This window comes from Microchirus variegatus (assembly GCF_963457635.1).
Source record: "Microchirus variegatus genome assembly, chromosome: 11".
NCBI lineage: Eukaryota > Metazoa > Chordata > Actinopteri > Pleuronectiformes > Soleidae > Microchirus > Microchirus variegatus.
The window spans coordinates 18,002,172-18,025,589 of NC_139812.1; the positions used below are offsets into that span (position 1 = coordinate 18,002,172).

The 23,418-nt window shown below is 38.8% G+C and overlaps 2 protein-coding genes across 3 annotated transcripts in view; one reads left to right on the forward strand and one right to left on the reverse strand.

The window, feature by feature from the left end:
- The window catches only part of lmbrd1 (LMBR1 domain containing 1), a 42,466-nt gene extending 34,019 nt beyond the window's left edge, over positions 1-8,447 (forward strand). The window contains exons 15-16 of the mRNA XM_083897509.1: positions 6,551-6,642; positions 6,986-8,447. Coding sequence (XP_083753635.1) covers positions 6,551-6,642; positions 6,986-7,096 — 203 coding nt within the window. The 3' untranslated portion in view covers positions 7,097-8,447. The remainder of the gene's footprint in view (positions 1-6,550; positions 6,643-6,985) is intronic.
- A 4,501-nt stretch (positions 8,448-12,948) lies between these two features.
- Positions 12,949-23,418, reverse strand: part of adgrb3 (adhesion G protein-coupled receptor B3) — a gene marked incomplete at both ends in the record, with an annotated part of 103,807 nt that continues 93,337 nt past the window's right edge. For both annotated transcript variants that reach the window (XM_083897923.1, XM_083897922.1), the window contains 11 exons: positions 12,949-13,137; positions 14,472-14,576; positions 15,469-15,504; positions 15,644-16,323; positions 17,690-17,729; positions 18,491-18,586; positions 18,998-19,169; positions 19,442-19,540; positions 19,885-19,970; positions 21,276-21,342; positions 21,728-21,797. In XM_083897923.1, the coding sequence (XP_083754049.1) occupies positions 12,949-13,137; positions 14,472-14,576; positions 15,469-15,504; positions 15,644-16,323; positions 17,690-17,729; positions 18,491-18,586; positions 18,998-19,169; positions 19,442-19,540; positions 19,885-19,970; positions 21,276-21,342; positions 21,728-21,797 (1,640 nt within the window). The remainder of the gene's footprint in view (positions 13,138-14,471; positions 14,577-15,468; positions 15,505-15,643; positions 16,324-17,689; positions 17,730-18,490; positions 18,587-18,997; positions 19,170-19,441; positions 19,541-19,884; positions 19,971-21,275; positions 21,343-21,727; positions 21,798-23,418) is intronic.

Here is a 23,418-nt window from a genome sequence, read left to right on the forward strand (position 1 = left end):
GGCTCTCGTCTCGCACAGAAGATCATTTTGCAGCTACACATTCTGGGATAGATGCAACCTTTCAGCAAACATTAACAATTGAAACTCAAATAAGCCTTTTTTTATTCTCATATAAAATGAATGCAATTGTCTGTTTACAATATCTTCATAGAGATTAGCATTGCTTCCCTTTTCTTATCTTGTTACCATTCCCTATGCTGTATGATGAGGATACATTTTATTTTAGACCACAACTATAAAAATAAGTATGAACAAAAATACACCAATATTGGTTGCCTTTGATCACATTTACCTGAGTGATTATGGAGGTTGCATTTGGATAATCCTATGTATTTACACATGGAAATTACACAACTGAAGCCAATATTGGCAATATTGTCATCATCATAAACTGAAAATCCCCCATAATGCGCGTGTTTGCATTGGATATTTAGACCAAGACAGATTCTACCATCAGTGTGTGTCATGTTTTTTGTATTGCCTTTGTGAAAAGACACATTTTGCAGCCTTTTTATTTTGTCTCATAGATCTGGTTGTATAAATATAAAGATTACCCTTGTCCATCTTTGGTGGATGTCATGTCGATTAAAAAGTATTATGAATACCCTCACATCTCGGCCTTTTAAAAATAAAATTATATATATATATATATATATATATATGATTTTCCCTTTTCATGTGCCTGTTATTGTGGGGTGCATGAGAGAATGTTGAATGTGTGTTGTTCGACTTGCTTCATTCATCGAATGAAGGCCCATCCAAGCTAGCACTCATTTAATCTCGTTCTGTATTTCTCCTTCTTCACTTGACAGCAAAACTTATGAAATGGCATACAATAATTTTTACAGTATGCATAGGATCCTTATTATATTCTATACCCTTCTTCATACACCTAATTTTTAAGATGTAAATATGTGAGAACTTGGACTTCAAATTATTATTTTATTCTAGAAAATGCAGTGTTTTCTACTATTTCTAATAATATTACGAAAAGTACTATTATTCTATTTTTCAGGTCAATATATGTGGATGTGGGAAACTAAAGTAATCCATACTATGGTAGAAAATGGTATCAAACCTATAACAGGCTCTGGAAGGGAATCACTTTGTAATGACCTCCAGTGTGACACTGGATCAAAAGGCAACAAAGGAAAAATAAGGTAGGAGTCAAGCTGGTGACTGATTGGCCGGTTGGTCACAGTAATGACACCAACATCTTATCAGCAGGTGCTCGGTGCCAAGGGCTTATCTAGTCCAAGGTCATTACCACGCCATTACTCATTAACTCAGCATAATGAAAAAAGAATCTTCAGGAATTAGTTATCAAGACAACCTGAATTCTTCATCAGTAAATGATTAAACCCTGGGAAAATGTCCATTTTATTTTATATCTATATTTTGGCGTAACTCAATCGTTGAGTCAATTATTAACACAATAAGTAATTTTATTAATGAATTGATAAATGTTTTATGGCTTCACGAAGCTCGTCTAAAACCTGATGAATCCTGACATGCAATATTATGAAATGCTTTTTGCTGCTAGTTAAGCGAGTAAGTGCTTTGATCATGAACTCGGACTAACATGCGTGAATGTATCCGTCTGTTTGGGTAAAAATAAAAACCGCATGTACTACATTTATAAAATCAAATTTCTAATTCACTTTTTGGTTACTTTTAATATTATTTTCCAAATAAAATATGAAGGTTTTGAGTACACAATAAAACCTATTTAAGTATGTCAACATCTTATTAATAGTGTAATATGTAACTTTATGACAGGTCTAATGCCTTTGTGTCCTTCTCTAATGATCACTCCCTCACATACGACTGTAATGTTATTGTTTCCATTGTTGGACGAGTAACCACATCATTAATATCTCTATTTCCCTTGAACAACATTATGTCCACAAGTGGCAAGCTGTGACTTTTAGCTCTAGGCCATGAAATCCATCTTGCTTTGAATTCTTACCCCAAACAGTGACCAAACAGCAATAGAAAGAAAGACAAGAAAATCTTGATTGCATAATTGTAGTTTTTGTTTGTTTTGTTTTCCATCAACCATTGAAAATGTCAAGAAAATTAAATTAGTCTAACATTCGGATTTGACGACAATTATTGTAAAAGAGAATGACTTAAATACTGCCATTGTGTTGCAAAACATATTATGTCATGTGTTGTGGAATGGCTGCTGGGAAATATAGATATATAGAACATTTAGAAATAGGTAGATTTATTTCACACTTGGTGTCAACAAGTTCAATGCAGATGCTAGTCATTAATTTATCAGTACATGGCATGAGTCATTGCTTCCGTTTCCTGCTGATAATTCTCAAGCTCTATGTCACCTATTAGGTTGACACAGCCAGAGACAAATGTATGTAATATTATTGTATTTAGACCCCTGAAGGCTACACCATGCGTCATAAATGTTGTGCTGGGAGCTGGTGTCCAGCTCTGACGATGAAAGTCATTTTATTATTTCTTGTTTGAATCCCAGTGATGAAATGTTTGACAAAGAAGGGGTTTTCACACTGTGGACTGCTGTCTGTTTCCTAGCAACTTGCTAGTGCGGCATTGTTTTAAAGAGCTTCAGGGGAGTAGATGGCTGTAATTTCATGTCAGTTACCAAACTATTTTCTTCCAGAAACTCCTGTACCCTGAAGCATAAATTAATCTTAATTATCTTTGCTTCAAGGAGATCACCATCAGTTTGCATTACAGGGGAATAATGTCAGTTAGAAGTGATTCATTTTTAAATTCACATTTTCATCTTATACTCCACAGACACATCTACTCCAGCTGTTCCTGTAATTTGCTTAGTGTGGTTTTCAGAATTTTTGTAGTGAACCATGTGCTACTTTTTTTCCTAGACACATTCATCAAGTGTGATAATACTTGTATTCTATTGGCATGAATTATGCAGCTGTATTGGAAACTTGGAGACATCCTTTTCCTTTTTTTCCTAATGTTATCTGCAAAGAAATGCTTCAGTTTTCATCACTATTGTGCGAATGAAACAAGAAGAGTCCTCTCTAAGACTGCTGCCCTCTGTGTCAAAAGTGTTCTGCCATTAAAAACACAAGTCGGCTGGGACTAAAATAACCACTAAAAGGAGAGCGGATATTGTGTATGCCTTCGGCTCCAAAAGTCTGACAGTTCTTTTTTGTTGTTCTTTTTTGTTTTGAAACCTTAAATGTCAGGACCCTAAAAACAGATTTCAATTAATGGAAATAGAACATAGCTGCAGTTGTCTTCCTTGCTTCTGGTTGGTGTTTTAGGTTCAGTCAAATGAGGTTACGTCTTTGTCTTCTGTTTTGTGTCTGCTTCAGGAGGTTTTCAAATGGATCTTTTTTTTGCTACTAAAAAATGAAAATGTTTCACATAGTCAAAAATGTTGCTTTAGTGAACCTTTATCGACGAGACTAATATAGGAACCCATATATATCAAAACTGCTCTGTTGAAGGAACATCATGCATCCTTAGACAACGTTGGAATAAAGTGCTCTGCTGCTTTTTAGACTGAAAGAACGTACAAAAATCCTTGCTTATAAAGAGGCTTTCACGAAGAACGCGGTGCCTGTTGTGTGTGTGTGTGTGTGTGTGTGTGTGTGTGTGTGTGTGTGTGTGTGTGTGTGTGTGTGTGTGTGTGTGTGTGTGTGTGTGTGTGTGTGTGTGTGTGTGTGTGTGTGTGTGTGTGTGTGTGTGTGTGTGTGTGTGTGTGTGTGTGTGTGTGTGTGTGTGTGTGTGTGTGTGTGTGTGTGTGTGTGTGTGTGTGTGTGTGTGTGTGTGTGTGTGTGTGTGTGTGTGTGTGTGTGTGTGTGTGTATGCTCACTGTTTCATGCATGCGTTTGTGTCTGAATGCAGAAAAATGAAACTTATAAATAATGCATCATGGTACACAGGGATGCACTCACCCGGGTATCATGAGTCAAGGTGAAATTGCCTGCGCTTCCACACTGCCCCGTGCTCTTATCAGAGACCGGTAATGATTTCAAGGTGAAGCAGGTCAGTGGCGTACATGATAATATATTTAGGCAGGCCACTGTTGTGAACCATCTGTAGGTCCCACTTGGAGCCTTGCAGTTCTGCTGAGCAGCTGGAGAGCTACAGATGGCTGAGGAACTGAAGGAAAAAGAGTGGGGTCCTGGGGATGAAGATAAACTTGCTTCTTCAATTATCTGTTGATCCTGGTGAAGCAGAAATGAATTGTTGCTTCACTCCCGGGGTCCTCGCTATCTAATCTTTATTCTGACTTCCCAACTCGGATTTTCCTCCTCCTTTTTATTTTTTAACACTACAGAGGGATGTTTTGAAAATACTGATTTTAATGCATAAATTCCTGCGTACCTTGATGCCGTGTATAGCCTGGGATACGTCTGTTTGTGTGGTTGAAGAGCTGTATGTGAAACAGTGTGAAAGGAGCAGCTCAGCAGGGTTAGTGATAATGCTCCAGATGGCTCTCTAACATAGCCAGACAGTGCTTTTCACCCACACTTCAGCTTGGTGGACTTTGATTGGGAGTGTATTAAAATGGCTGTCTTTTATATTTCTCTCGTGTGCTAAATTAATGCATGTGATAAAAATGGAAACCCTGTTCCCCTATTTTCTTAACGGTTTTCTCACACAGGACTGACAGGAAAGTACTTAGCACTTATCACATTTTGACGTCATCCGCGGTTCATGTGTCTGCCAATATCCATTCATGCATAGGAAGAGGAATGACTCAGCGTAACAATTCCTATATTATTCCTGCCAACAGTGCCAGTCGGATCAATAGCAGTATCAGTTCTATATAAGAAAAGAAAATAAGAAACAGTTCAAGCTCAGAGGTGATGTCACCAGCACCGAGCAGCTCCACAGATGAAGAAAGCTATTTAATCTTATGAGCAATTCATCACTCAAGTTTTTGGTTCTGATGTTTGTCGTAATGATCACAGTGTAAAGTAGTCGCAATCGATTGAGCTGTCCTTGGGCGTAGCAACAGAATGTCACTTGAGGAAATGCTGTAGGATTAAAGCTGAGACATGTGCTTCCTGAAAATGGCAACATTAGAGGTCACTGTCAGGTTCAAAGACATTTGACACGCGTTTCTGACAAGTGAAAAGCTAAAGTTGGATATATTGCTTTTTGCTCTTTTCGCTCTCACTTCTTTTTTTTGTACAGTTTGGCTTGCAATCATGTACGGTTGCTTGTGACATCAATAAAAACAGGACTAAAGAGAAATTGAAATTGCCTCTTTTTGATAAATAACTAAACAAGATACTGTTTGGTAAAGGATCTAAGCAGGTGTGTGAAGCCTTTTATACTATCTTGTACTGTGTTGGACTCCTGCCACTGTATAGTGCACCGTCTAAAGTAAACGCAAAAAAGTGTTTTCACACTGGTTCATACATGAGCATGGCTGCTCTCCTAATGCTTATATTTAGAATGTACTATGTAACAGATAACAGGTTTGTTGATTTCATTTGAAAATAACATCTTGGGAATATGGAGGTTGTTATGCTTTGTTATAGATGTATAACTAGTGCTACACTATTGCACTAATAAACAGAGCCGCACTAGATTTGTCATGTTTCATTGCACTCATGCTGTGTTTCTGGAGGTTATCTCCCACCACAGAGTTGTTTCTGTTACATGTCTTCATTTAATAATTTCTCCAAAGAACCTGCCTCCTCAGGGTTTTACTGTATACCTGTCTATTTCCTTTTGTTCACTCCTCTTTCACCTGTTCCCCATTACTCTTCCCCTACCTTCGACCTCTATCATTGGTCACTTTGCAGAAGAAATCTCCTTTCTTTCTGTTTGTGTGATATAAATTACAAAAAAAAAAAAAAAGCCAAATAGTGACTGTTTACTGAAATCTTTATTTTCTGCTGGAAACTGTTTTGGCTCTGAAACTTTTATCTTTGCTATCACAAATCTGCAGATGCAACTATTGTATACATAAAAAACATAAAATCCCAAAATGAAAATACCCCCTATATTGGGAGAGACATTAAAAGCACTGCTGTTATCATTTGGCAACCTGCTATGGTTTGCCATTGTAGCTAAAATAGCATTTACTGTTTTCATAGTTCAGTTGTTTTCTCCAGAGAATCCGAATTATGAAGAAACGTATATAGAAAGCTAAATTTGATCATTTATGGCTTATCGTCACCAACACAAAACACTTACCAAGGTGCCCAAATGTGACAATAATTTACAATTTGATTAATATTTATAAATTCTGCAATGGCAAACATAATTTGCTATGTTAATAACTGTAAGAGCATTTAAATATTTAATATTCACATTATCTTTCAGGCAGAAACCTTGCACCTTAAAATCAACGAAACAGATGGTTGCCACTCCACATGTTGCCGCAATTTTCCCTACTTGCCAAAATTTCACATTTGAAAAAAAAAAATATACCTAGTGGAAAATCTCTACAACTAATCTTGCGTTGACTACAGAAGTCATTACACCAGTAATGTACAGATTTACTTCTTTATTTTTCTGATTAATCTGTTAACATCTGAGACGACAATCTTGTGTTTTCTTTCTCTTTCAGATGAGTGCACCATGACGAGATCCTATCTGTTCCTCCACAAGTTCTGGTTCTTCAGCACAATCTACTACTTTGGAAACTGGGCCTTTATCGGGGTTAGTCTAATAAGGATGTAAATAAAGTGTTGTGTTTAGTTTGAGTGGTCTACAAAATATGGGTGTAAGAGTAAGAGTGCAAACTGGTTTCAAAATTGTTTTGGCAACTCTGAATCAAAGAGTACTGCATTTAGATTTTAAATTAGTCCAAACCCAGTAATTCCAGTACGGAAACATATCATTTAATTTCTATTCAGGAGGAATGAGACTAAAAAATGATTCTCAAACATTACACACATCTTCTGTCCTCCAATATTTAATAACTGGGTGCTCCTGATGCGCTCTGTCCAAACAGCCTGTATTAAATATGTCTAAATTTCTGCTTTTCTTATTGTTTTTGAAGGCTTTCCTCATTGGTCTGGTGGTGTCCTGCTGCAGAGGAAAGAAGTCTGTGATTGAAGGCGAGGTGGAGGCCGACGACTCTGATATTAGTGACGACGAATATGTGCACTGAAAATGAGTAGATTCATAGATATGCAAACCACAACTTAAAAGAAGACTGGGAAATACAATTTCATAAACATAAATGATTATCGGTAATTTGGCATGGTTTAATGTATCGGTGAGAAGTTATCGTGAGAAGTAATAATTGATGTGGTGTTTTTGTGGATTCCAGCATTGTTTTGAGTTGACGCGTCACTTCCTCCAAAGCCGAACGCTCAGACTGATTGCAGTGTCTTTCTCCGTCGATATTATTGATGACTTTGGGATTCGGGGCAGTGTCCACCAACTCAATCCCACCATGAGAGTTCACTTCTGAGCAGCATGAAGCTGACGCAAATTGGCCATTTTTCTACCGGAGGAGACGTATTCTTATGGCAGTGGGGGACAGACATTTAGAGGGTGCATCAAAATGTTACTGTCTGAGCTTTATTTAAGTATAGTCTTAGACTAGACTATTGTGGGGTTTTTTCACTCTCAAAGCAATTTCTAGAAGCTTTAAATGATTGCTTCATCATAGTAGCTATAGTAGACTTGATTGCACCTTTTGAAGATAAAACACTGACGATAATTAAGTCTACATGCCTGTTTTCTGAAAAAAAAAGGTAGTTGGTTAAACAATAATACCTTTTCACGGCAAGCAGTAACATTTTCAAAATTAATATTTGCTCTTTTTTTTTTAAAGAAATCTAAGGATATTGCTTGTGGAGTTCCACCTACATTTGGTGGCTTGTATTATTTAAGCACGTGTTGCTATACTTGCATAATTGCACTGTCTCTGACATTTTGAGGACCAATTGTTGCAATTATGTATTCAATGTTTCAGTTATTTTTGGTTTTAAGCTAAGTACGTTTATAAGCGTTGTGCTTATGTTGGGGGAAAAAAAAAAATAGTAAAAAAAAGAATAATGTTATGAGTGTAATTTTCTTTTAATTAAGGTTTTCAGCAGTGTTGAGATTATCTGCAGCAGGCTTGTGACATAGAGGTTTTTCCCCAACACAGACTCCCAACAAACTGTTGTTGGTGTCTCATGAATGTGTAGTGTGTGTTTTCCTAAGTTGACCTCACATAAATCAGCCTGCAAAGAAAAGGTGAGTCTTTCTTTTCCCCCCTTGTTTTCTTTTTTTGATAAAATATATTATATTTATCCTGGGTTAACCTTAATGGAGAATCAGTTAAATCAACAGCTAAAGAGTGATGACATGGTGATCATCACCACTTTCACCTGTGACTTGGCTGATCGGATATTCTGTTGTGGAACGTGTTGTCAATATTTGAATGAAACCTGTGTTTAAAGAAATAAAAATCATTTTAAACAGCTTTGTGTAGACTATTTGCAACCATATATTTCATGGTTAGTATTTTAACATGCAACACTTGTGTGTGGATGATAGCAGGCTATTGTACGTAATGGCACAGCTGTTTTTGTTATGTTTTATAATTGCAGAGTATCTCCATTGCACATAATGACGTGTTAGTCATTACCACTAACCAGCAGCCATTTCCTTACTTCAAAGCCTCAGGCTCTGTAGTGCTTTTCTGATTTTCTGCAAAACACTATGGGGATCACCTTCCCAGCAGCTGAGCCCAATTTGACTCAAAATTGTCATTGTCCCCATTTTCCATTACCCATACGAACCCCAACACATCTGATCATCCCTCACTCTTCTTTCTTTAAAACAGGCTTGGTGGTTGCTATTAAGTTGTATGAAAAATGTATTTTGTCAGGACAAATTTGATTTAATATAACTTTTAATTGTATTGTTTTGTCTTCATCAGTGCGAGTGGATGGTTTTTTGTCTCTATGTGCCCCTGTGATGCACTGGCGACCTGTCCAGGGTGTTCCCTGCCCCACCCCCACCCCACCCTGTGACCCTCATGTGGAGGATAATGTGGTAGAATATCAATGAATGAGTGAATGAATGAATGAATGAATCTTCATCAGTCCTGATAAAAAATAAAAAAAAGAATGCGAGAGAACGCGGTTACTAGCAAGTTTTAATCACATGGTTTTGCACAACATTCTCTGTGCCCATGTTATCAGATTGTGTGATGCATGCTTTGTCATAACTTTTGTGTAAGCCCGCTTCACAAGTTAAGCCATTGTGTGATTTGCAAGCCTTAAGCCAAAAACACGAAGCACTGGAGTTCAACAGAGAGGATTGTGTGAACCAGCGGTCAGATCAGAGGATTTGTGTTGTTCAGTGTGTGACTTTTATTTCTTTCCCTCTTTCGCGCATGTTGTTTTTTTTTTTTTATCACGTCCTCTGACAAGTTTGTTTTTGAACAATGAACACATTGTATTTGAAAAAATAAATGTATTATAGTATTAAAGTCTAGTGTGTATCATCTAAGAGAGTTTATTGGCAGAAATTGAATTTAACTCATGTCGGTAGAGGTTTATGTCATGCAGAGGTTAACTGAACAACCTAAATTGTCCGTTGGTGTGAATGTGAGAGTGAATGGCTGTTCATTTCTGTACTGTGTTTCACCCTGTGTCAGCTTGGATTGGCTTCAGCGACTCGCAACCCTCATGTGGAGGATAAAGTGTTAGACAATGAATGAATGAATGAATTTCTGGATTTCTGTCCATGTTTTTAAATAAGGTTGGAGATGATTGTGTATGGATACTGGACAGAATACACACCAGCATTGATAGATTTTGTCTTACTGCTCTACAGGATAGAAGATCATAACACATTTTATATATTAATGGGAAATGCCTGCTGGAGATTTTCCAAAACTTTATTTTTGTAGAAACATTTTTTTTTTTTTTTAAAGTAAACTGTTACTGTGAATTATAGATTTCCAGACACAGACAATAGAGTTTCCCTGCAGTTCAATTGTGTACATACTAATCTGGATTCAGTTCGTTGTATTTTAGTGTGAAAATGTGGATTTTTCGTAGACATAGACTGTTATCACAAACTCAATTATCGACCAATATTAGTAATTTTTAGACCATTTATGAGCTATGTAACTGTTGACAACACAATTGTGCTCGAGCCATTTCAAAGAAATATTTCTCCAACTGTCTCACAAACATTGTCCTCCAAAAGATAAGAAACACCCTGAACATGACTCAGCTAAAATGCTTTTGCTGATTGTTATTTACATGTTAACAGTCAGGATTTCTGGATTGTGGATGTCTACCCAACCAGTATGCGAAAAACTCTTCCCATGACCTCTGTGTGTATCCCCATTCTCTGTGATAAAAAGATGACTATCATTATTGTTATGTTAAACATTACACCTTTTTCTCTCCTGTCTTTCCCCTCTTCGGCATTTCCTAGGATGCTTTCTTGATCATTGGCCTGTGACCAACAGTTGGCCTTACTCCACAGAGTGTCCTCCAGGAAGAAAAGTGATGCAGGATCAAAATGATTATGTTGATTCGGTGTTTGCCGCCCTTAAGCAGGTTAACCTCTTTGCTCTTACGGGCCCTTGGGACCTGCCACTCTCTCCCAAATAAAGACCTGTCCAATTGGCTTGTCAACATGTCCCCACCCCAGGAAGGACTTTCTGTCAACAGTATAACACTGACACATTGCAATGCAACACATGCAATAAAAAACACTCTTCATTGCCATTCATTTTCATCACGTATTCCAACATTTACATTACAGTTTTTAAAGTTTAACTTGCTGTTTGTTTTGTTTTCAGTAAGCGTTGGCTCACAGGTGACACAACAGATGACAATGGAATTGCTTTTATTTGGAAACAAATTGGTAATGTGGTTCCCATTCATTGAAAAGGGCTGTTAAGTTAAAGGTGGCAACATGCTTTCCCCAAAGCTATGGGCAATGCTGTCTTAGGTGCTGTCTAGTTGCGAAATGGCACATTTATTTGACATTATATCTGGCCATTTAGTGCCTCTCATTTGAATATCATTAGGTCATGTGATCGCGTAAATTGTCTCTGGAGGCAAATAAACTTGTTTGTTTTTCCATCTTCCTACAGATATTTGTTCTTTGAAGAGGAAAAACACAGTGAGCCGTGCTTTTATTCTGCAAATGATCACAGTGTCAACAGCTGCAGGAGCGGTAAACAACTCGAACGCAGCTGAGGTCGTGAGTTTTCCCAAGATGACGCTGGTTATTTCAATCGTGATTGCTTGATTTGCAGCTTTGTTTGTGGGAGTGTTGGTGCTTTTTAGATAAGCATGAAGGGATAGTCTTGGGGGTTCTTAAACAAAAAGAAAAAAAAAAGAATTGATAAATCTACAATTAGAATGTATAATATAATATAATATAATTTTGTACAAATCCTCCCACTACCAACTCTTTCTTGGAGCCACTAACAGACAGCAGCATTTTGTAGAATTAACCTCATTATGCTCGAAACGGACTCCAAATCCAAAAAGTATTACAATATCCAGACTGAGGTTTCCAGTGTCATCCTTGTCTGCTTCCCAATTTTTATCCGATGGTGCAGGTCCATGTCACACCTCCTCCTCCTCTTCTTCTTCTTCCTCTTCTCCTGATGGGTGGGCTCCTCAGAAGAAGGACACAGACTGGTGCTCCCGCTGCGGGAGGGCCAGCTGGACGGCAGATCACCAGACAGAACTAACAAGATTTACCCTAAGCCCTCACACCCCCTCTTCCCATTAGTGCTCTGTTTGGCCTTGGCTGCCCACGAAAAAAATCCTAACTGATATAATCAAGTTAACCATCTAGTGGTCCAGAAATCTATGTGGAGTTCAAATGTTTCCAGATTCAGAAATCAGATAAAGGGCAGGATTTACGAGGCAACATTACAGTGGTGACCTTCAGCGACAGTAAAAGGTAAAAAGGGATGATAGTATGTGAAGAACTTTGTTAATATTGTATGGTTAATCCAGTCTGTAGCCTAAAATGTTCCATAAACAGTTTTCATGTTTTCAGTCTTTCCTAAAACTAAAATAAAACATAATTCACTGCCACACCCCCACCAAAATTTGAATAATGCACGTCACAGACAACATAAACTTGACACAACCTCTGAAGCAGTACGAACATATTTCCTCTTTTATTTACATTCCTTTTCAAATGTTAACATTTTTTTCGCTATAACTTTTGATCAGGTTGGCATTTTTTTTTTCTCATTAAAATAAATTGGCACAAGTAAAACATATGTAGACAAAAGTTTATTTACACCATACAACATTTTGTTTTTAAATATTTTATACAGAGCTGCAGATGTGAGAGCTTGCTGGGATCCTTCAAGCAGAGTCTGCAGTATTAAAGTTGTGAAATATATTATTTATATAAAAGTGAGTATTATCTTTATTGCATTTAAAGCAATGAAGAATGTAGCTTGACAAACATTCATTTTAATATGACAGAAAAAATCCTCTTTGCCTCCCATGTTTTTATATCATAAAGTAAAAAGTGTAGTAATGGCCAAACAGACTGTTATAAACTTTTTAAAAACCTGCATAAATATATACATTGTGCTCCAGGGTCAAGTTTTATGAAATCAAAACTTGACCCAATGAAGCTGGGACGACATGGCACGTCATTTGCTTTGTGAGGTTTTTATCTAGAGAGATAAACCTTTTTTTTGTTGTTGTTCTTTTTTTTTTTTTCAAGCCAATACCTCAACAGATAATTTGAAACACGTGATGGTAAATATTGTACACCAGGCTGCCCCACACTAAGTACACTAGTGAGAATACAAAAAGTAACACTGATGTTTTTTCTGCCGATTTTTCTTTTTCTCTCCTCAGTCCATTCATGGTATTGGCACATAATGTCCCTGCCACACTCGTATTATCCAGATATGTTTGCCAAGGCTGTTAGAAAAGTCTGTTGCTTTATTCAGTGCAAAATACACAACTTTTTCCTTCTCTCATAGTTTGCATTTTCTCCTTTCTTCACCCTCTTTTAGACCTCTGTTTGGAAGTCTCCTTCCTGGACGTCTAAGGGTAAGTTGACACACTTTTCCCATTCTGCAGGTGTCATCTCCAGTGAGTCCTTGGTGACAGATTCTAGTACATTCATAGTGGCGTAATTCTGGTACTCACAGGCTGGATTGTAGCTCTCCCAGGGGTTCTTGTTTGGCATTGCCTTGTCCTGTGAACATGGCCAGTTGGGTGTGATATTAGTGGCAAGACATCCTCTGGGGCTAAAATGTTATTTGTTGTTTTTAACACACACACACACACACACACACACACATACAAAGAAATTCTTTTGCAATGAAGTCAATTCATTCAAACAGGCATTATATGGATTTCTACCCATTGCTAATTGAAGTAATGGATTAATGCTGTGGAAAGCATCAAATAACAAAAGAAAATGGCAGTGTATTAAATGTGAACATGCTTACATTAACTCAGCAGAATTGTGTTTTCCCCAAGCTTCCTAACCGGTACTCTAAGTTGGCCTCGTGTATGAGCCATTCATCTGAAGGCGCTCTCATCGACAGTCCCAGAGACACTATTTCAAATAAGGGAGAGGAGCTGCTCCCAGACAGGGAATACAAAATGGATACTAATATAATATCTGCAGCCTGCGCTGCAGCAGATTCATTTGGGAGGAAAAAGAAAAAAGGACGAGTGTGAGTGTATTGTACTTATCGTTTTCTATACAAAGGAACTTGAACGGGTAACTAAGCAACGGACCTCGAATCACATTGTGCTGCAGGGCTGATTGAAATGTGAGTGAAAAAGGCTTACACACAGCCAAAAGACTGCTCTGTAACCCGGCATTGTCTAAAAAGTCTGGCTGTGTTTTGGCCACTCAATTTCTCTTTGTTGCATTCAATACAGAAAACATTGCTGGTTGTCTGAGAGAGATGGCTACAGCTTTGACATCCCCATTGTCTACAGCTCCAGTCAGGTGTGGAGACACACGATGGGACTTTTGATTTGTAGCAACAAGGTCATACAGAATCCTTAAAAAAATCGCCTGACTTCTCGATCCTGACAGTGAAGAAAACGCCCCCCCCTCCCACACACAGTTGCAGTAAGAGAGCGGTGAATTTACAGTAATATTTGTATAGATGCCGATAGATTAAATAATCTGCCATGCATTAATGGAAAAAATGATGGGGTTGCTAATAGATAAATGTGCATGTAAATAAAAGTGCATTCATGGCCTTGCATTGGGATGGATGCACTCGATTGCAACAAGATTACCAAAGGTCTTCCCTTTCCCTTTCCTGAGTCTAGCCTTGTGGAGAAAATGCTTTGGTGCTTTTAAGGGGCCCCCTCACTCGCCCCCAGCAGCTGCTGGCAGGCTCACATCTATAGGAAGGTTAACTTCCACACAAATACTTAAGCTACATAGCTGCTCATTTGCTCAATCACACATTATGTGTCCTGCACCGGATATCTAAATAGGGTGATTGGATGTCACTGGCTTTAATTGGCTGACATTCACCCCCCTGGTTTCCTGTTACTCACCATGCTGCCCATATTTGGTATGTCTCGAAATCGGTCCAGGGTTTGAAATTTCTGATTCAGTTCCTGGAACAGCTCCATGTGTCTTTTCCTGGTGTGCATGACTTTCTGCAATGGCAAGGGTTTTTTCTTTGGTATTGACAGCCAATAATGGAAATGCATCTTCCTCTCCACCCCCTCCAACTCTGATCAATTTGCTAGTGTCATGGTAGTTTACTTATAGGCCAGGTTTGAAACAAATCTATTTGTCTCTGCATATATATACAAGCGACTGCCAAAATAAAGGAAACACCAACATAATTAATGCGAGGGTGATAGGACACTGAAAGTCAGAACTATTTTAATTTGCAGGAGCTGGGGTTTCTAGATTAAACATAATTCTCCAGTGACAAATTGCCTTTTAGAGTTTTGTTGGAGTCAGGGAAATCCTTATCATCAAAGATTGGCACAAACCTTGCTTTTTAAGAGACTGTGTGCATCTATAAGTGAAAACAAAATGCTCCCCATGCCAAAATGGCTGCCAGAAGCCCCATGTTTCCTTTACTTTGAATGACTGTACAATATATATGCAGTAAAGCCTGATTTATTAATGCAAAGGAAATTCTAAAACCTGCCAAAGGGGGTTTTAATATGTGTTTCGAAAGCCAATATAATAATTGCTGGAACCAGTGGTAAAAATCAGATGTGAAATGTGCAAATGACTTTTAAAAGCATACATTTTGGAAATCAACGTATAGCTAATGGATGGGGGAGATGGAGGAGGACAGAATGTAGATGAGAACTGTTGCCCTGTTTGTCAGTTGACAGCCTTGCTTTTACCTTAACTACACAGCGTGTCAATAAATCTTGTTGAGTCAAGGCTGTGTAACTCCAATAAGCTTAAGAGGCACAACAAGTACTAGTAAATCAAATGACAAACACAACTGCAAAAAATGGCTTTTTCTCTGCATAAAAAAAGCTAGATGCATGTGCTACGGCAAAGTAACCTTATGCTACGTACCTCGAAGTCCAGATCAGAATATCGTGACTTTCGTCTCTGTAAAAAGAAAACACAAAGGCATTAAGTTATGAAGTCATCAGCTTGATGGTGGATGTGTACATTCATAGCTATGTACTGTATATATGTTTATTGGAGCCCTGTGTCTTCTGCGCTCCATTCACATGAGCATATGTACCTCTAAGGAGCTCATAGATATTGTTGACCCTGTCTCACTCCTAGAAAGCCCCGCAGATTCCTCCATCTCAGCGAGGAAGTTCTTAACAGCCGTGCGCGGTTCAAAGGGCAGGTTTTGCATCTGCTCTGGAGCACTAGGATACTGCTGCTCCAGGTTCACATTCATGTGGTCCATGCCCGATGGGCTAATGTTGAAATCAGGACTCATCTTGTAATGCATCAGCCTCTCGTGCGACAGCGTATCCATAGTGATGTTCATCTTGGTGTCCTCTTTCAGAAGGGTGGGCACGTTACCCATCCCTGACATCGCTGCGGCAGAGGCACGAGGCATGACTATGTAGTCTGTCTCCATCATCTGGCCCTGTGCCGAGTGGCCATCCATGTCGTGGCCGCCCATGTCCAGATCGCTCTTCCGCAGGGCGTCGTCGGTGCACAGGTAAACGGTGCGGCGCATGTCGGCGTTGCTGTCAACCATGCACTGCTCTTTCAGCTCACCCACGCCCATTGGCATGTGCAGAGCTGAAGGCTGCTGTATTAAGACTTTGGAGATGATGTTGCCAGGCAACGTGGAGTAGTTGAGGCCCTCTGGAGCCTTCTCATCCTCTTCATCGTTGAGGGAAATGCGAGAGAGGGTACCCGTTATGGTGGCAGCGCGACAAGAGCCCATGTCTTTGTGGAGTGCTGAAGGGCAGAGTGATGCGAGGATTAGTCAAGAGTATCACAGTAATGAAAGTAATGTCACAGTTTGTCTGAGATTATCCAGCATGTGATCAAAAGAACCGAAAAAAATCAAATGAATGCGATCTATCTCTCTAAGGATTAATTTCTGCACAGGAAAAACAATAAACTGTAATGACAGGACAAATAACTGTGAGGAAGGAACACAACAGGTATGCATAAGGAATCAGAGCCAGTCTCCCTGTCAAACAGTATCCTCTTCATACTAATCCCTATTTACTGTATGGGGGTGACCTTGTAATCCACCAGATTTGGAAGCATCCTGTCTCCGCTGAGCAGTTTGCCTCATGAATCCAAAGGAGTTTCATTGTCTGTTTACAAAAACGTCTGCAAAGAGATTACAATAACAACAAATCGGCCTTTTTTGTGTGAGTTTCATTTAATGCTCAGTGTAGACATGGGTAAAACACTCAGCCTGGTGTTCATGTAAAAAAAAAAAAAAAAAAAAAAAAAAGAAAGAAATCCTCTCATCCTCTGAAGTTTACACTTTTATGCTGTGGGATGACACTGCAGAACATCACATCTGCTGCTTAAAATAATCTCTTTCTGTAAACAAGCAACTCCAACTATGCTTACCACAGCGACTAATCAGTTAAAGTGCATTTCTCCCCGACTCTGTCTTTGCTTGGTACTAAATCTGGTCATGATTTACAAGTGACACCTATCTGTTCTGTCTTTGTGGATCAGAAATATCCTCTTGAGCTTTAGACGTCTGCACAGCATCACTTAACACGTTCAAACTGTTTGTTGTTTTTTTGTTTTTTTTGTCTCTTAACTGGTTATGTTTCCGAATGTGCTAAATGATGACCAGCTCCATAATTCCACTGAGGATGTGTGTTCCGTGCAAATGGTGCGAGTTGTCACCACTGATTACAAGACGCATTGGTCTGTCTGTAATACAATTACTGCGGCAAAAACGTACCCAGCAGCTAGATGCAGATATCAGGAGGAAATGTAACTTCATCAGGGTGATCTTAGCAACACAGTATGATAGCTTTTCCAAAATTGGGCACACAGTACCTTTGTATCTATTAGATGTTAAAATCACCATTATATGAAATAACATAATCATAAACATTAACTCCAGTCATATCACGCAGTGAAGGCAACAAATAAAGTAAATATCCAACAAGTTTTGTTCTCAGACTAAAGTCAGTGTTTTGGTAACTGTGAAAAAAACTCCTCTAGGGATTCTCGTTTGTTACGTAACCTGAGCTATTTTTTACCACCTAACCTCTTTTGTTTCTCTTTTTTTTTTTGTTACATGCAAGGCAAGGAGACGCTTTTTAACAAGACACCATCTGTTTACCTGATCGGCAAGCGATGTCCACGTCTTTCTCAAAGTCTGTCTGTAAGAAGAAGGAACAGCAAATGGTCAGTCCTGCTGAGAACAAAGCCTTTTACATAAAACTGAACACACACACACACACGCATACGCACATACATATATATATATACTGTATGTTTTTCTAATTTGCCACTGTGTTAGGAAAATGCCAAGCAGACATTTTTCTCCTTCCCTTCTTCCTAACAATATATCAATACAACATCTTGGAGAAAAAAAAATGCAAGTGCAGCAGCTGGGAAGCATTTTGTGCTAGTCGCTAATGACACCAGTCTGTTATCATGGAAACTATTTCACTCTGAAGGGCATTAGAATATTAATAGCAAATCATTGCTATGATGTGCCAGTGGCATCATGATCATCATGCTCGACGAAGAGACAGATATTCCATTTCAAAGGTCAGACAAGGAGCAGTTCTCCATTACCCTGACAGAGGAAATGAGAGGGATGTGTGGCAAACATGGACACTAAGTTCAATCAAATAGGAATAAAGGATTGGGCTTAAGGCCTGTGGAAACCAAAGGCAATGAGAGCCATTTATCAGAGGGCCAAGTGTCTACCCAACATGTAACTGGAGCTTTGCAAAACCAATGTGTGAAGATTACCTATTGCATTTTAGAGGCCACATTTAACTGAAAAAATCAAGTTCATTTAAGGTCAAAAGGCGGGGTGTGCATGTGCATTATAAATAACCAGGGAACATTAGGTCTGCTTAAATTATAGAGGATCTAATGGTTACAGATAACAGAGGGTAACTGTGCCTACCATTATCTGAGCATGCCCGTTGGGAAACGTTCCTGTTGCATCACCGCTGATTGGGTCTTGGCAGTTTCTGAGCCGACATCGGAAAGCATCTTGGACCTAAGGATGGGAGGGGGGGGTGTGGTGGTTAATCATTGTGTCGACAAAACAGCGTATCACTTCTTAATGTGGCCATTCACAGTGTACTACAGAATAGAATAGCCTCGCTTGTCATTGGAGACGACATTGAAATTAGTGATGGATCTTCTGAAAACTAGTGAAATAAAAATATTTCAATACAATAATAAATCAGCATAAAACATAACAATAAAACACTTTTGAGTATTTTGAGTTTATGGTTTAATAGTCAATTTGTGCCACTTTTGATGACGCTGCCCTGCTTCATAACTTAATGTGTTTGGGTTCTACATCTGTGAGGTAAACCAATCTAGTCTCTGCAACATTTTAGATTAAGAATCGTGTAAACTGAGATGAAGGGGAAAAGAAAGATGACCTGAAGTAAGCCGTTACCTCTCTCCGTAGGATGCAGTGCACCATCACAATGACAAATCCCTGCAGTGAGTCAAAGACTGCGAAGAGGATCTGAAAGAGGATGGAGCGCTTGTCTGTCATGGCGAGCACTGCGGACATCCAGGTCAAAGCCAACAGAGGTAGGACGACACAGGAACTCCACAGGGACGCCCTGCAAGAAGGGAGGAAATACAGTAAGAGCGATGATGTGATAACATCTGGACTGCTGAGTAAAATCTGCATCATCCACCAGAAACCATGCAGTATAATATTACACGTTTGCAATGACAGATATTCCAACACTGTACATGCAATCTCCTGTGGATAGAAGTGGAACATCAGTTTACGCTGCACTGGTCTAAACTGTAGAGGTGGACACAGAGTACATGCAGAGACTCCCTGTAGCATCGTCTTATTGATTCAGAGACACTGACAGGCACTTACATTGCATTGCTAGCTGTAGTTGCTGATAAAGCAGTTGTTGATACAACACCACATTTGGCACACTTGAGAGTTAATCCTGTATGCGGCTCACTCATCTGTCTGTGGGACATAGAGACAACAGCATGACAAACAACGCCACTATCCTGACTTTAAATCCCCCCCCTCCCTCATATTAGCATCAGCCGACACAGCCAATGTGTGGGCGATGCAATGATTTCCATCTTGGACTGATTCTGCCAGAGAAACGCGAAGCCATGTCGCTCCCGAGAGAGATCTGACCTCTTTATGTTTATGCCTCTAATTTCCTTTCAGCAGCAAGGAAAAAGGGGGTCTAAATCTCCATATCTATACATACATAAACAAGTACATTTGTACAACATGAATTTGAGAATAAAAATGTGTAGAAGAAAAGCAGAAATACTAACAAGGATGTGCTGTCATACCCTGCTCGGTGCTTCAGCTTCTTGTCCAGAATGCCATCTCTGGACACAAGCTTGTTAAACACCAAGATACCGATCACCATGTTGACCTGTCGATAGCACAGAGAGCGGGAATATTAACTTCACAATAAATCAACGGAAACGAGTCTCCAAGATCATTTCAAAATCGATAGGAAATCGACTATTTGCATTTCCCAACTTGACATTCTCCACTGATAGACAACGTTGTGTTTACGTCATCGTCCTGCAGGCCTTTTCTTTCTTTTTTTTTCTTCTGCGCTGAGCTTTGACCTCCAGCTTCTATTGTTTGCTCAGCTCTGTGACATTTCAGCCAGTAGATGAGGCATGTCCTACCCACTCAGCCCAGCGGAAAAGCCTTAAGAAAAGATCTCCCCTGACAAGAAACACTTGTCTTCTCAAAGGCACCTTCTCCTATTATTAGAAGTACTACACTAATAGAAAACTGATGAAGATTTAAGTGGCGGGGGGACCAGTTCTTAAAAACACTTGTTTCTTTTTTCTTTTAAAGAGATAATTAACTATTTATTAATGTAAGTGATTACTTCATCTATCAAATGGATTTCATTCATCCTACTGTTTTTTTTTCCCAACAGGTCCAGTCCCTCAGATCAGCCCTAATGCTATGATCCAAAAGGTAATTCCTTTTAGTTTCTTTTAATGCCTTTGTCTTTTGTCTCGCTGTGTTTGTTCCTCAGTATCGTTGTGTTAATGAAGGTTACATGCATTTAAACACCTGTTGTTAATGCAACAGTCAATGCAGTGGTAACAGCGTGAACCGTGAAAGAAAAGCACAGAACAGTGAGAGTTTATCTGATGCTCAAATTCAGATGATTTGTCACCATCCATTGAATGAGTTAATTATTATTACTTTTTTTTTTTTTTTTTTTTAAATCTCTCCACAGGACTCATGTTTGACAATGAATAAAGATTACTCTCTTCCTGTGACAGTCTTTTTGTGGACTAATTCATTGTGTATTTTTCTCCTTACAACAACGTTAAGATAATTAAAATACTCAAGTATAATAGATTTTGTACAAATCTGATGCATAAATAATTTATAACCTCACAGCTTGAGCAGGTTGCCTGATGGGATGCTCATTACTTTGACTTTGAAACCAGAGTGTGTTCCTCCTGTTAGGCATTTTATGACACTGTTTTAACACAATGGAGTTGTGCCACACTGATACTCTACCATCTCTTAAACTAGATAATGGCTTGTGAGCATTTTAAAAACAAGCAGTAAAATGCCAGTTTTCTATTATTACTATTATTCATAAGCTGAGCAAAAAATAATAATAATGGAGATCTACATTTCCTTTGTGTTCTCATGCAAAAGTAAAAAACTGGACTGACATCTGATGACTGAAACATACCAGAACAACAGCAGCTGCGGGTCCAACAAAGGCGTACAGGAGCCCACCCTCCAAAGACAGCCAACAGCTGCAGGGAAAGCAGAGAAAAACAGTTAACTCCCACCAAGGCATTAACATCCAAGTTAATGGTGCACACCAGCATAGAATTGTATTTCCCTTGACTGTCAGGGGAGACGTGCCATATGCTGTAACTCTTTTTCCAAAGTTTCACAGGGTAATAAAATGCTAAAGAGATTTTAAGCAGTGTTTATGCGTTGGGTATCCAGCAGGGATACAACTCAGTTGAAATTGGGGTCTTGCTGAGCTGTTTTGAAATCTGATTGGGTTTGCGGGACTTTGTTTATAGCACTATTTAGCATAAATAAGCCAGTGAAGACATCCGGTTTCCATTAACTTAATGCATGTATTTCTAAATAATACACTTACTGTTTACTAAAAGAAAAGAAACTTACTATAAGGGTGTCCCATAGCCCTTTGTTTTGGTGAATCCCATTGAAATAGCGACCACTAAAGCTGGTAATCCTTAAAAAGAAGAACAATCAACAGTTATTTGAGCTGTTCTGGTCAGAAAGGAGAATATAAATCCATAAATCTTCAAAAACAACAACAATTGTTGAATTGTCATTAAACAAAGTGCAACTGGATTCACTCCGTTAGAAGCCCTAGTTTGAGACCACACAATTATCTTGGAGTAATATATGATCAAGAATATACATTTCAACAATTCATTCAACATAAATTGTACAATAATATGACATTACATGGCAGAGGAGCGCCGACTGTTCTGTGCTTTGACAAAATGGCAGCAGAGCACCACTTCCAGAAAACCACATAGTACATTTTCCTCGCTGTGCTGTAAGAATTTTCGACACACTCCACAATTTTTAGATGTATGAATCTTTTTTACAGTTTTGCTCCTCGTTGCAGATTGGTGTAATAGATGTGGTCCTTACTATGTGCACAGAATATTAACACTTGTTTTCTCTCTCTCTCTCTCTCTTAGGGCAGCACAGACAGGTGCTATTGATGTAATCAGTTTCCCGGAGGCACGAGGCAAAGACCCTGTGGCCATCCATTGCTTCTCTGCAGTGCTGAAGAGGTAAAGAGTGCCGAGTGTACACAAGCATGTCATAAATCACAGCGGCTGGAAACCGCCTGGTGGAGATGCTGCAGCTCGAACAGGCTGAATTAAAAGTCAACAGGTATCATGTGCTGCACATCATTTAAGGAATCATTTTTTTGGAGTGCAGGTTCTAATCTGTTTCAAGTCATTGCATATAACAGTGGTCATAACACAATGTGTTTTAATTGGCACACAAAAAGTCTTAGTTATCATTAAATTGTTCAAGGTTTTTTTAAAAAAAAAAAAAAAATGTAATTTCATAAATCTGTGTGATTGTAGAACAGCTTTTGTCCACTTTTGCAGCAGGCAGTGGCACCGCAATGACTAAGAGAGCCTTGTTTGTTGCTAGGTAACAAGAAGAATGAGTGTGGGCTATTTCATAATCAAATTGTTTTTTTTTAAAGAAGAGATTTCTAGTAGTCTGTAAGACAGAAGCCTTTGGATAAGGATTCATACCGACGATCATCAAATGAGGGGAGAAAATTGGCGATACAGTAATTTCTCCTGCTTGTTGATTTTCTGCTTAATATGTAATTGTTATTGTGTTATCTTTACAGCAGTGTAATATTTGAGTGCAGGGCTACCAGCATAGGAGGCAGTGGAAAACTAACATGCTAATACCCGCACTGATGCCATTGTCTGCACATTGATATCTGTATTTTGTTTGAAACTGATTACATTCGCTTCTGCAAAGCATTTCAGATTTAGTATAATCACATCTTGAAGTCACAGCAAGCTTCACTAGATAAATTCAATACTTTTGTTCTGAAAAAGACAAAAAAACAAACTCTCCTGAGTTCTTATGTCTGAGAATACCAGACAGAATGTATTATGCTGCAGTTAAAACGCTCCATGCACACCCTCTTAATCAGACATAAGGTCATTTTAACCTGCTACAGGAGAGCCTCACCCTCATTGCCCAAGTCTCAAAAATATCCCCGACACTCAGAGAGCTTAACTGGAACACAAAGGTATCAAGAACCTGATAGGATGAAGATCTGCTGAGGACAGGATGAGAAC